Raw genomic sequence first — 14,146 nt, forward strand, 5'->3', positions numbered from 1 at the left:
TGGGCTCCCTACTGAGCAGGGAGCCTGCTTCTCACAATCCCGCTCCTGCTTATACAGACTCTCTCTTTCTCTCTCTCTGTCAACTAAATAAATGAAATCTTTTGAGAAAATTGTTGAATCATTATTTTTAAAAAATCTTTAAAACATACACACACAGCCTGGTAAAGGATAGGACACAATAATGCTGAGCTAATAAAAATAAAGAAGAAGAAATTAGCAAGGTTTATATGAGGAAAACTTTAAAACACTACTGGATCACAAAAAGACTTGCCTAAAACAAATGAAAAACGATCCCTCTGCTCTTAAAACAACTCAACATGATAAAGATGGCAGTTCTCCATAATTTATAAGTTTAATGAACTCCCAATAAAGACACCAAAAAGTTTTTACTGGACTTAAATGAGTTAATATCAAAGCTTATATGAAAAAATAAAGAGTTCACATGAAAATAACAGCCAAAATAACACTGAAAAAGGAAAGCTAAAAGTCAAAGAGGGACTTAGCCTTACCGAACATTAAAGTATACTGTGAAGTTTCTGGGGCACCTGAGTGGCTCAGCTGGTTAAAGGACCAAATCTTGATTTTGGCTCAGGTCATGCTCTCAGAGTCGTGAGATCAAGCCCCAGGTCGAGCTCTGGAGTGTGAAGACTGCCTGGGATTCTCTCTTTCCCTCTGCCCCTTCCCCAGCTCTCTAAAAAAACAAAAACAAACAGATAACAACAACAACACAACACACACACACACACACACACACAGTTAAGTTTCTATAATTAGAAGTGTGGTACTAGTGCATAAATGAAAAGCAGACTAGTGGAATATGCACACTCAAGAAAAAGACCCAAGTACTAATGCAATTTAGTGTATCAATAAAGAGGGGCACCATACATCACGGGGCAAAGATGGCCCTATTTAAATAAATAGGTGATGTGACAACAATCAACTGAAAAAGCAACTGATCCATACCTGATTATCACTGACAAGAATAAATCCACACATACGAAAGACATATATGTAAAAAATGAAATAAACATGTATGCTTTAAAGATACATCAGTAAATATCCCTTTATCTGGATGGAAGCAAGGAATTTCTCCATATTCTGAATATAAGAAATGAAGGAAAGAAGCATTGAGTGATATATCTGACTGCATAAAAACCTTCTGCATGGCGAACAAATAGCATGAACAAACACAAAAGACAACTGAAAAAAACTAAGAGAAAATATTTGCCATATGTATTACATCTAAAGGGTTAATCTACCGAGTAAGTAACTCATAAAATTTTAAAAAATTTAAACAATACCAAAAACCCAAAAGACATGAAGAGAAAATTTACTCACAAAAACAATAGAAAAATAGCCCCAAACATATAAAAAGATGTTCAAACTCACTTATGATAAAAAATGAAAACCAGGGCGCCTGGGTGGCTCAGTGGGTTAAGCCGCTGCCTTCGGCTCAGGTCATGATCTCAGGGTCCTGGGATTGAGTCCCGGCATCGGGCTCTCTGCTCAGCAGGGAGCCTGCTTCCCTCTATCTCTCTCTCTCTCTGTCTGCCTCTCCGTCTACTTGTGATCTCTCTCTGTCAAATAAATAAATCTTAAAAAAAAAAAAAATGAAAACCAAAACTGCATTACAACCATTTCTCAGGAGGTTGAGCAAGATGGCAGGGAGAGTAGGAGACCTAAATTTCTTCTGGTCCCAAGAATTCAGCTAGATAGTTAGCAAACCATTCTGAACAGCCACAAACTCAATAGGAAATCAAAGAAAAGAATAGCAACAACTCCATGAACAGAAAAGAGACCACTTTCTGGAAGATAGGAGGTGCGGAGAAGTGAATCCCAGCCAATATACCAGAAAACAGACGGTGGGAGGGGAGTGAGCTTCCATCAACCAGCTCGCCCAAGTGATAAAGCAGTGGAGCACAAAATAAGAACTTTTAAAAGTCTGCTCCACTGAGGAACACTGATCCAGTGGCTAAGTGGGGGATGGAACCCTCGCTGGCACAGTGTGGTCTCAGGATCCTTGGCTGTCACAGAAAGACAGGGTGCCTAAGTGTGGGAGAACTTCCAGGTATCAGAGCAGGGAAGCCAGCTTCAAAGACAGAGCCTGGGAGTGGGATTTCAGCTCCAGGTTGCCATAAACCGGGGATGGAGATTGGGAGACCACCCCTTTCATTCTTATCCTCCAATAAAAGCTACCGAGAGTAAACCCAAGCAGATTAAGGTAGCCTGGCCCCTGGCAAGGGCAGTGCAATTATGTCTTTGGCAAAGACATTTGAGAATCACTGTAATGGGCCCCTCCCCCAGAAGGTCAGAAAGAACATCCAGCCAAGACCAAGTTTACCCATCAATGAGAACTCCAAAACTCCAGTGCTAGGGGAATACAGCACATAGAATTCATGGCTTTTTCTCCATGATTCTTTCGTCTCTCGAAGTTAATTTTTAAATGTTCTTTTTTTTTTTCTATTTCTTTTTTTAATTTTTTTCTTTCCATTTTCAACCTATACCTTATCAATTACTTTTTTAAATTTTTTTAAAATTTTCATTGTTACAGTCATATTCTATTCGTTCATTGTATTTAACTTTCTTTTTAAGATATATAGATTTTTTTCTTTCTTTAAAATTTTGGGATACAGTTTCCTCTAACTGACCAAAATATGTCCTAAATCTAGTGTATGGCTTTGTTCTATTCACCTGCCTGATTACATTCTGTCCCTTTTCTTTTTTCTTTTTTTGAATTTTTCTTCTTACCTTTTTCAACTAACATCATCTCTTATCAATTACTTTTTTAAAATCTTTTTAAATTTTCATTTTAAAGCCATATTCCATCACTTCATTGTATTTATCCTTATTTTTGTGTATATATATAAAGTTTTCTTTAAAATTGTAGGAAGCAGTTTCTTCTAAAAGGCCAAGATACACCCAAAATCTAGTGTGTGGCTCTGTTCTATTCACCAGCCTGATCATATTCTTTTTTTTTCCTTCTCTTCCCCCCGGTTTTAGGTGTCTTCTGATTTGTTTAGTGTATATTTTTCTGGGGTTGCTGTTACCCTTTTAACATGTTGTTCTCTCAGCCATCTATTTTTCTCTGGACAGAATGACAAAATGGAAAAACTCACCTCAAAAAAAGACAAAACACAGTACGGACTGCCAGGGACCTAATCAATACAGACATTAGTAGGCTGTTGGAACTAGACTCAGAATGATGATTATAAAGATACTAGCTGGTCTTGAAAAAAGCATAGAAGATACTAGAGAATCCCTTTCTGGAGAAGTACAATTGAACCAAGTCAAAATCAAAAAGACTATTCATGAGATGCAATCAAACATAAAGGCTCTAACTGCTAGGATAAATGTGGCAGAAGAGAGAATTAGTGATATAGAAGACCAAATGAAAGAGAATAAAGAAGCTGAGAAAGAGATAAACAACTACTGGATCACAAGGTGAGAATTCGAGAGATAAGTGATACCATTAAGGCAAAACAATATTAGAATAAATGGGATCCCAGAAGAAGAAGAAAGAGAGATGGACAGAAGAGATATTGGAGCAAATAATAGTGGAGAACATCCCTAATTTGCAGAAGGAAAGATGCATCAAACTCCAGGAGGCACAGAGAACGCCCTTCAAAATCAATATAAATAGGTCAATACCCTATCATCTAATAGTAAAAGTTATAAGTCTCAGAAACAGAGAAAATCCAGAAAGCAGCTTGGGAAAAAAGGTCTGCATCCTAAAACGGTAGGAACATTAGATAGGCAGCAGACCTATCCGCAGGGGCCTGGCAGGCCAGAAAGGACTGGCATGATATCTTCAGAGCATTAAACGAGAAAAATATGCAGCCAAGAAAACTATATTCAGCTAGGCTGTCATTGAAAATAGAAGGAGAGATAAAAAGCTTCCAAGACAAACAAAAACTAAAAGAATTTGTGATCACCAAACCAACCCTACAAGAAATATTGGAAGGGCTCCTCTAGGCAAAAAAAAGTCTAAAAGTAACATAGACCAGAAAGGAACAGAGACAATATACAGTAATAGTTACCTTACAAGCTATACAATGGCACTAAATTCTTATCTTTCAATAGTCACCGTGAATGTAAATGGGCTGAATGTCCCAATCAAAAGACACGGGGTATCAGAATCGATAAAAAAACAAGACCCATCAATATACTGTCTGAAAGAAACTCATATTAGACCCAAGGACACCTTCATATTTAAAGTGAGGGGGTGGAAAACCATTTACCATGCTAATAGACACCAACAGAAAGCTGGGGTGTCAATCCTAATCTAAAATTACATTTTAAAACAAATACTATAATAAGAGATGAGAAAGGACACTATATTATACTTAAAGAATGTATGCAACAAGATCTGACAATTTTAGTATCTATAAATCTATATATCTATGCCCCTTACATGTGAGCTGCCAAGTATATAAGCCAATTAACAACAAAATCAAAGAAACACATTGACAATAATACAATACTACTAGGGGACATTAATACTCTCCTCACTGAAATGGACAGATTGTTTAAGCAAAAGATCAACAAGGAAATGAGGGCTTTAAATGACACACTGGACCAGATGGACATCAAAGATATATTCAGAACATTCCAACCCAAGGCAACAGAATACACATTCTTCTCTAGGGCACATAAAATATTCTCCAGAATAGTTCACATCCTGGGTCACAAATCAGGTCTCAACTGGTACCAAAAGACTGGGATCACTCCCTGTGCATTTTCAGACCGCAGTGCTTTGGAACTACAACTCAAGCACAAGAGGAAGGTTGGAACAAACTCAATACATGGAGGCTAAAGAACATCCTTCTAAAGAATGAATGGGTCAACCAGTAAATTAAAGATGAATTTTAAAAATTCATGGAAACAAATGTTCAAAATCTTTGGGATGCAACAAAGGCTGTCCTAAGAGAAAAGTATATAGCAATACACATACACGCTCTTCTCAAGAACCAAGAAAGGTCTCAACTACACAACCTAACCCTACACCTAAAGGAGCTGGAGAAAAAACAGCAAAGAAAGCCTGAACACAGAAGGAGAAAAGAAATAATAAAGATCACAGCAGAAACCAATGAAATGGAAACCAAAGGAATAGTAGAACAGACTGACACAACTAGGAGCTGGTTCGTTGAAAGAATTAATAAGATTGATAAACCCTTGGCCAAACTTATTAAAAAAGGAGAGAGACAGAGTGAGAGAAAGGACCCAAATTAATAAAATCATGAATGAAAGAGGAGAGATCACAACCAACACCAAAGAAATACAAACAATTATAAGAACATATTATGGGCAACTATACGCCAGCAAATTTGACAGTCTGGAAGAAATGGACACATTCCTAGAGATGTATAAACTATAAAATCTGACCCAGGAAGAAATAGAAAACCTGAACAGACCCATAACAGCAAGGAAATTGAACCAGTCATCAAAAATCTCCCAACAAGTAAGAGTCCAGGGCCAGATGGTTCCCAGGAGAATTCTACCAAACACTGAAAGAAGAATTAATACCTATTTCTAAAACTGTTCCAAAAAATGGAAATGGAAGGTAAACTCTCAAACTCATTTCATGAGACCAGCATTACCTTGATCCCAAAACCAGACAAAGAACCCATCAAAAAGGAGAATTACAGACTAATATCCCTGATAAACATGAATACAAAAATTCTCACCAAAATACTAGCCAATAGGATCCAAGAGTACATTAAAAGGATTATTTACCACAACCAAATGGGTTTTATTCCTGGTTGGTTCAACATCGCCCAATCAATGTGATAAACCATGTTAATAAAAGAAAGAACAAGAACCATATGATACTCTCAATAGATGCCAAAAAGTCATTTGACAAAATACAGCATCCTTTCTTGATTAAAACTCTTTACAGGGGGCGCCTGGGTGGCTCAGTGGGTTAAGCCGCTGCCTTCGGCTCAGGTCATGATCTCAGGGTCCTGGGATCGAGTCCTGCATCGGGCTCTCTGCTCAGCAGGGAGCCTGCTTCCTCCTCTCTCTCTCTTTGCCTGCCTCTCTGCCTACTTGTGATCTCTCTCTGTCAAATAAACAAATAAAAAATCTTTAAAAAAAAAACAAAAAAACCTCTTTATGGTATAGGGATGAAAGGTACATACCTCAATATCATAAAAGCCATCTATGAAAAACCCACAGCTGGTATCATTCTCAATGGGGAAAAAGTGACAGCTTTTCCCCTAAGGTCAGGAACACAGGAGGGATGTCCACTATCACCACTGCTGTTCAATACAGTACTAGAAGTCCTAGCCTCAGCAATCAGACAACAACAAAAAAATAAATAAAAGGCATCTGGATCAGCAAAGGAGTAGTCAAACTCTCACTCACTGCAGACAATATGATACTTTTTGTGGAAAACCCAAAAGACACCAAACCAAAACTGCTAGAACTTGTACAGGAATTCAGTAAAGTGGCAGGATATAAAATCAACACATCAGTTGCATTTCTGTACACCAACAACAATAAAGAAGAAAGAGAAGAAACAGAAATTAAGGAGTTGATCCCATTTACAACTGTACCCAAAACCATACAATACCTAGGAATAAATCTAACCAAAGAGGCAAAGAATCTGTACTCAGAAAACTATAAAGTACTCATGAAAGAAACTGAGGAAGACTCAAAGAAATGGAAAAACATTCCGTGCTCATGGATTGGAAGGACTAATATTGTGAAAATGTCTATGCTACCTAAAGCAATCCACACATTTAATGCAATCCCTATCAAAATCCCATCAACTTTTTTCAAAGAAATGGAACAAATAATCCTAAAATTTATATGGAACCAGAAAAGACCCCGAATAGCCAGAGGAATGTTGAAAAAGAAAACCAAACCTGATGGCATCACAATTATGGACTTCAAGCTGTATTACAAAGCTGTAATCATCAAGACGGTATGGTACTAGCACTAAAACAGACACACAGATCAATGCAACAAAATAGAGAGCCCAGAAATAGACCTTCAACTCTATGGTCAACTAACATTTGACAAAACAGGAAAGAATGCCCTATGGAAAAAAGACAGTCTCCTCAAAAATTGTGTTGGGAAAACTGTACAACCACATGCCAAAGAATGAGAGTGGACCATTTCCTTATACCACACACAAAAATAGACTCTAAATGGACAAAAGACCCCAATGTGAGACAGGAATCCATCAAAATCCTTGAGGAGAACACAGGTAGCAACCTCTTCAACCTCACATCACCACAACTTCTTCCTAGACACATCACCAAAGGCAAGAGAAACAACAGCAAAAATGAACTATTGGGATCTCATCAAAATCAAAAACTTTAGCACGGCAAAGGAAACCGTCAACAAAATGAAAAAACAGAATGGGAGAAGATATTTTCAAGTGATTTATCAGATAAAGGGCTAGTATCCAAGATCTATAAAGAACTCCTCAAAGTCAACACCCAAAGAACAAATAATCCAATCAAGAAATGGTCAGAGGACATGAACAGTCATTTCTGCAAAGACATCCAAATGGTCAAGAGACTCATGAAGAAGTACTCAACATCACTCGGCATCATGGAAATACAAATCAAAACCACAATTAGATACTATCTCACACCAGTCAGAACGGCTAAAATTAACCAGTCAGGAAACAACTGGTGTTAGCGAGGATAAGGAGAAAGGGGAACCCTCTTACACTGTTGATGGGAATGCAAGCTGGTATAGCCACTCTGTAAAACAGTATGGAGTTTCTTCAAGAAGTTGAAAATAGAGCTACCCTATGACCCAGCAATTGCACTTCTGGGTATTTACCCCAAAGATACAAATGTAGTGACCCAAAGGGGTACATGCATCCCAGTGTTTATAGCAGCAATGTCCACAACAGCCAAACTATGGAAAGACCCTAGATGTCCATCGACAGATGAGCAGATTAAAAAAGATGTTGCATATATGTGCAATGGAATATTATGCAGCCATCAAAAAAGAGAAAGAAATCTTGCCACGTGCAATAATGTGGATGGAACTAGAGAGTATTATGCTAAGTGAAATAAGTCAATCAGAGAAAGACAGTATTATATGATCTCACTGATATGTGGAAGCTGAGAAACAAGGCAAAGGATCATAGGAGAAGAGAAGGAAAAAATGAAACAAGACAAAACCAAAGAGGGAGACAAATCATAAGAGACTCTTAATCTCAGAAAATAAACTGAGAGTTGCTGGAATGGAGAGGGGTGGGACAGATGAGGTGGCTGGGTGATGGACAGTGGAGAGGGTATATGTTGTGGTGAGGGCTATGAATTGTGTAAGACTGATGAATCACAGACCTGTAACCCTGAAACAAAGAACCCTGAAGCAAAGAATACATTATATGTTAATTTAAAATAAAAGAAAAAACTTTTCACTAGCAGATTAGGAAACATGTAACAGGAAAACACATTCTATTGATAAGCCTGTGAGGAAACAGGATACACTACTGATAGGAATTTGGCAAAACTTTAAACATATTTACCTTTTTATCTAGCAATCCTATTTCTAGGAATTTACCGTGAAAAGATACCTCCAGGAATACAAAAATACTCATATACAAGGTTATCCAATGGCAGCTTTTTAGTAACTACAGAATATGGAAAGTATCCTTAATGTGCACAGCTAGGAGAGAAACTAAACTAATTAGGATATAGCCACACAATGAGAAACTAAGCAGCTACTGAAAAGAAAAAAAAAAGAAAGAGAGAAAGATTATTATTAATGGACATGGAGTGCTTTCCAAGATATATTAGTAAACAAAAAGAGCGAAGTACAAAAGAATATCTACATTATGCCACAGATATAATGCTGTTTTGTTTAAAAAGAAACAGTGGAAAGCTAAAACACAAATGGGATTAGTTACCCATGCAGCGGTTAGGATTAAAAAGGAGAAAGGGAAGTGCTATTTCTCTGGTATACCTTTTTAGTATAGTACTGTCTGTTGGAACCATATTAATGTTTCACCTACTAAAATAAAGTGAGGAAGGGGGCCTGGCTGCCTCAGTCAGTAGAGCATGCAACTCTTGGTCTCAGGATGGTGAGTTCAAGCCCCATGTTGGGTACAGAGATTAATAAAAATAAATAAATATAACGAAATTAAAAATAAAAAAAATAAAGGGGGGACAAATAAAAGTTTTAAATTTAGCAGGATAAAAAAACAATATGAAATACAAACAAAAACAAACAAACCTAAGTCTTTGAAGAAACTAACCATAGTGAAGTGAAAAAGATAACTATATACCACCCCCACAGTAAAGATAAAAAGCATAAAAAATTATTGACTCTAGGGGCGCCTGGGTGGCACAGTCAGTTTAGCATCCAACTCTTGGTTTCAGCTCAGGTCGTGATCTCAGGGCCCTGAGACTGAGCCCTAAGCCAGGCTCCATGCTCAGCAGGGAGTCTGCTTAAGATTCTCTCTCTTTCCCTTTGCTCCTCCAGCTTGTGCGCGCACATGTTCTTGCTCTATTTCTCTCTAAAAATAAATACATAAATCTTTTTTTTTAAATTATTGACTCTGTGTTTGTTTTTTACAGGGGTATATATCAGCAATTCTCAAACTACTTTCTGTGTACTCTAGAACAAAGAAGTAAGTAAATGTACTGTAGATAACAGGAGCAGATTCTTCACTGTTGCAAAAGGAAGAATTATGTGTCACAACGTGAATACTTTGAGAACATAAAAATTATATTAAGATAAAAATTATAACCACCTGCTTACTCTATAACTTATCCCTAGAAACTGCAGCAAACTTCACACATTTGACTTCCTTCCTGCCATCTCCTAGAACATGCTTTATCTTTCAAGAATTTTTTACACACGTAACGTTTTCTGAAGTTATGACTTAACACAACTGAAATCACTCATTTCTATTAAAAAGCAGAGATCACTAACAACATAGCTTCAGATTTAGAATCATACAGTATTTTTTTCTTTGAAAAACTCACTACTTTCATCTTCCCTGTTTAAATTATAGCCTTGGTAAACTCAAGGAATGAGTTCAATTTTATTGTTAAACCAAGATTAAACTCATTTAATTCTTAAAATATACTTTCCAAAATAATATGTGTATAGGGCATGTATTTTCTCAAAATTTTAGACTTTTCAGTGACTTCTGATTAGTTACCATAGTTAAATGCCAACGTGTTGATGCAAAAGGTGGAGAAGTTGCTGTTTTGAATAAACCTCTGAATTTGTTTTCCAATATACAAAATAAAGGTATTACTGTGCATGGCACCTTAACAGAGTTACAAAACTCAAACTACTAAATGCATAGTAAGCTAAATAGTTTGTAGTTGACTAGATACCACTGCTACTCTTTTTAAGGTCTTCTTTGCATTGCAAAGGAAAAGCAATTAACATTTCCAGATTCCCCTTTGGAGACAGTTTTAAGTAGATAATTGGGCAGAAAAACAGCTTCCAGGTGAGTATCCTGAGAACCACTCACTTCGGTGCTACAAACTAGGAGAGTACTTAAAACTTCCAGTGGCTTCTGAGCAAACAACCAGCTGCCATGCTTCAAGTTAAAATAATCAGTGACAGCTTCCCTAATTGCCTGGAGTCTTCCAGTGGTTACAAAAGTTCCCTCTGTTAAAACCCTGATGCTTGGAATCAAGCTATAAATGACTGATACATGTGACGATATATGGGAGTATATGAGAAAATACTTTATAAACTAAAAAAGGCCATAAAAAGCATGAATTATTATTTTTGTTCCCACTGATGGGAAACTTCAGTTGAAATTGTTTTCTGATAATCAGCCTCTTTTTAGACAAATCAATACAACCAAAATAAAGCTTTCCTTCTACAAATCAATAAAATAATAAAACATTTTCTTGCTACAAAACCAAACACTCTACCTAACTTCATTTCCCCAATTAAACATTCACTCAAACCAAGGAATGTTTACCAGCAAGGCATTTTGCTAGGTAATAAGAGGACCCCCATACTTCAAGAATTTACAATATATGAGAAAATCAAAACATAATATTCAAAATATAATTGCTAAAAATCAGGAGCCACATGTGATGGGGGGTCAAAAAAAGAGGGATTAAACTTGACTTGGGAGTGAAAAATCAAGAAAAGGATTGAGAAAGAATTAAAGGTTAAATAGAACTAAACATTAAAGGATAAGAAGGTTTCACAAAGTAGATACCGTAAGAAAGGGGAAAAAAGAGCATGCTCAAAGAAACAAAGCTAGCAAATCGGGTACGTGAATGGAAAAAAAGGCATCTAACACAAGAGTGGCTTAGCCATGGAGTATGACAAACGACAGGAGGCTGAGGCCAAATAACACAAGGCCAGAAACCTAAACATTTGAACTTCACTGCTCTTAACCAACTTCAGATTCACATGGTGAATTATAAAATTTTGTGCCCTAAATAACAAAACCAGGCTGCTAATATACTCCCACAAGTAAAGCCTAATAGTAGTACGAAGAATTAAGCAGACAAAAGAAACTGATCTGCCTAAAATGCTTTTCATCCTAACATTCTTCTGCTCAAAAACCTTCAATAATTTCTGAATGCCTCCTTTTATCGACCATCAATACCATAATCCCCGTCCTACTCAACCAAATTTTCTACCATTGCCCAAACGTACAACTGACTCCAGATAGGCTATTCTCTTTATTACTGACCCTTGAGCACAGAGTATTAGTCTGTGTATTAGTATAATAGTCTAGCTGTGTATTAGTCTGTTCTGGCTGTGATAAGAAAATACTGCAGACTGGACAGCTAAAACAACAGAAATTTATCTTTCACAGCTCTGGAGGCTTTAAGTACAAAATGAAGATGCAAGCTGATGTGATTCCTGGTGAGGGCTGCCTTCCTGGCTGAAAAAAATTATAAATATCCATCTTTTCACAGTCTTCAAGTCGCCTTTTCTCTGAGTGCAGACTCACAGAGACAGAAGTTCTCTCCCTTCCTCTTCATTTAAGGCCTAGAGGATTAAAGCTCCACCCTATGACCTCATTTAACCTTAACCTTAAATACCTCCAATAACAACCCTATGTTCAAATATAGTTATATTGGGGGTTAGGACTTCAACATATGAACTTACGGGAGACACAAACTCATCCCAATACACACAGAGGCAAGATCTTGAAAGATTTTACAGCTTCTCCACTTACATTCTTCAAAAATTTCCTCCATCATGTGAAAAAGCCCAGGCTGGCCTATTAGAGGATGAGAAGCCAATGATGATGAGTGACCCCAGAGGAAACTAGCAAAAGAACCACCAGCTGAACTCAGTCAAAATCATAAAGTTATGAGAACAGAAGTGACTGTTGCTTTATATCACTAAGTTTGGAAATAGTCTGTTACAAAGCCATAAATATCTGATATGACATACCTTCTTGTTCTGCTTTTTGACCTAGATCTCTGAACTCTATAGGATTTCCCTCGACCCCTTGAACGACTTCGACTTCGTTTTCTTCTAGAGCCATAAGAAGAGCTACTGCTTGATCGATGCCTGCGTCTGAAATAAAATATAATCAAGTGTCATTTGTATAAAAAAGTGTTTATGAGAACCTGGGTGGCTCAGTCAGTTAAGCATCTGCCTTCAGCTAAGGTCATTATCTCAGAGTCCTGGGATAAAGCCCCACACTAGGCTTCCCTGCTCAAAAGGGAGTCTGCTTCTCCCTCTTCCCCTCACCCTGCTCGTGTTCTCTCTCTCTCTCATTCTCTTTTTCAAATAAATAAATGAAATTAAAAAAAAAAAATTTTACAGGCATTAAAGAGAAATCATCTAGATTCTAAAGAATCACCTCATTTTTACTACTTCTCAATCCTTCCTAGAAGCAAATAGAGAAAAAGTTATTCTTCTTGAAGAGTCAGATGACTGATTCATAACTTAGTGACTGGATCAGCTACCAATTAAAACATTAGGGGTGCTCAGTGGATACAATCCTTCAAATATTATCAGATAATATGTTATGAGAACTATACTAGTTAACATCTACAAAGAACGACAAAGGAAGAAGACACCAGACATGTGAATTGGGCCTCACAAAAAGGAACACCTTTGGAGGAGGGACGTGTTGGACCAAATGGGTTAAGGAGAAAGGGAAATATAGGCCTCCAGTAATGAAATGAGTAAAGCATAGGAATAAAAAGCAGAGCATAAGGAATACAGTCAATGATACTGTAATGGCAATGTAATGGGACAGATGGGAGCTACACCTGTGAACATAGCATAATTTATAAATTTATCAAATTGCTAAAATATAAATCTGAAACTAATACGACATACTCAAATAAAAAAGTAAAAATAAAAAACAAGAACAAAAACAAAAAAAACCTTTTAGGTTGGGACTTAACCCTCATAAATATGTAACTACTAAAAGAAAAAATGTTTCACCTAGAAAAATTAAAAGTACGAAAACATATGAACTCCAAAGAATGTTATTCTCATTACTGTACAAAAGAAAATTATGAAAATCACCTTCTATCATATGAATGAGAACGAGGCTGAAGATCTCTGGACCAAGATCTTGACTTTGACCTTGATTTCCTTCCACCTTTCTTTCGGCTGTATGTTCTACTATCTGAAGAACTACTTGAAGATGACCGTCTACGGTGTTTCTTTTTTCTCTTGCTTCTGCTTTCTTCTTCAGTATCTGAAGACCGGCGTCCCATTTCTAAGTTCAAATTCAAAGAAAATTAGTTCTAGCCCAATGGCACAATGGATGAAATTCAACATAATAATTATTGTAGAACTTTGTAAAAATTTAAAGGATCTCATTTAAAGTAAAACTTTAAATGTACTTGGTTTATTGACAAGACATGAGAAATTGCTCTAGTACAGTCTTTGAGGATTATCAATTAACAGTTTTTAAAATTCATGAACTACTTAAATGTATCCATAACTTTTTCAAATGTCTCTCAAGAGTCAATCCTGAGAACAGCTCATTATAATAATTTTCTTTTAAGTTGCACTTATCCTTACTTATATAATACTTGGTTTAGGGACTACTTGGTTTAGGGAACAACCACTAATCCTTCATTTCCACATTCCTTAAATATAAAAAGTATTTTACTATCTTTTAGAGTTATATTTTTCTAACTAAAAGTTCTAAATTTTAAATGGATAAAACCTCATTAGTCATCAACAAAGTGCAAACTGAAACAATGCACTA

At 36.6% G+C, this 14,146-nt stretch overlaps 1 protein-coding gene across 1 annotated transcript in view; it reads right to left on the bottom strand.

Moving 5' to 3' along the window:
• RSRC1 (arginine and serine rich coiled-coil 1) overlaps positions 1–14,146 on the bottom strand; it is a 414,049-nt gene that overhangs the window by 387,158 nt on the left and 12,745 nt on the right. The window contains exons 2-3 of the mRNA XM_032343364.1: positions 13,453–13,648; positions 12,361–12,486 (exon numbers count right to left, since the gene is read on the bottom strand). Of these exons, the coding sequence (XP_032199255.1) occupies positions 12,361–12,486; positions 13,453–13,646 (320 nt within the window). The 5' untranslated portion in view covers positions 13,647–13,648. The remainder of the gene's footprint in view (positions 1–12,360; positions 12,487–13,452; positions 13,649–14,146) is intronic.

The sequence above is a fragment of the Mustela erminea genome, chromosome 1 (genome assembly GCF_009829155.1).
Source record: "Mustela erminea isolate mMusErm1 chromosome 1, mMusErm1.Pri, whole genome shotgun sequence".
In the NCBI taxonomy this organism is placed as follows: domain Eukaryota; kingdom Metazoa; phylum Chordata; class Mammalia; order Carnivora; family Mustelidae; genus Mustela; species Mustela erminea.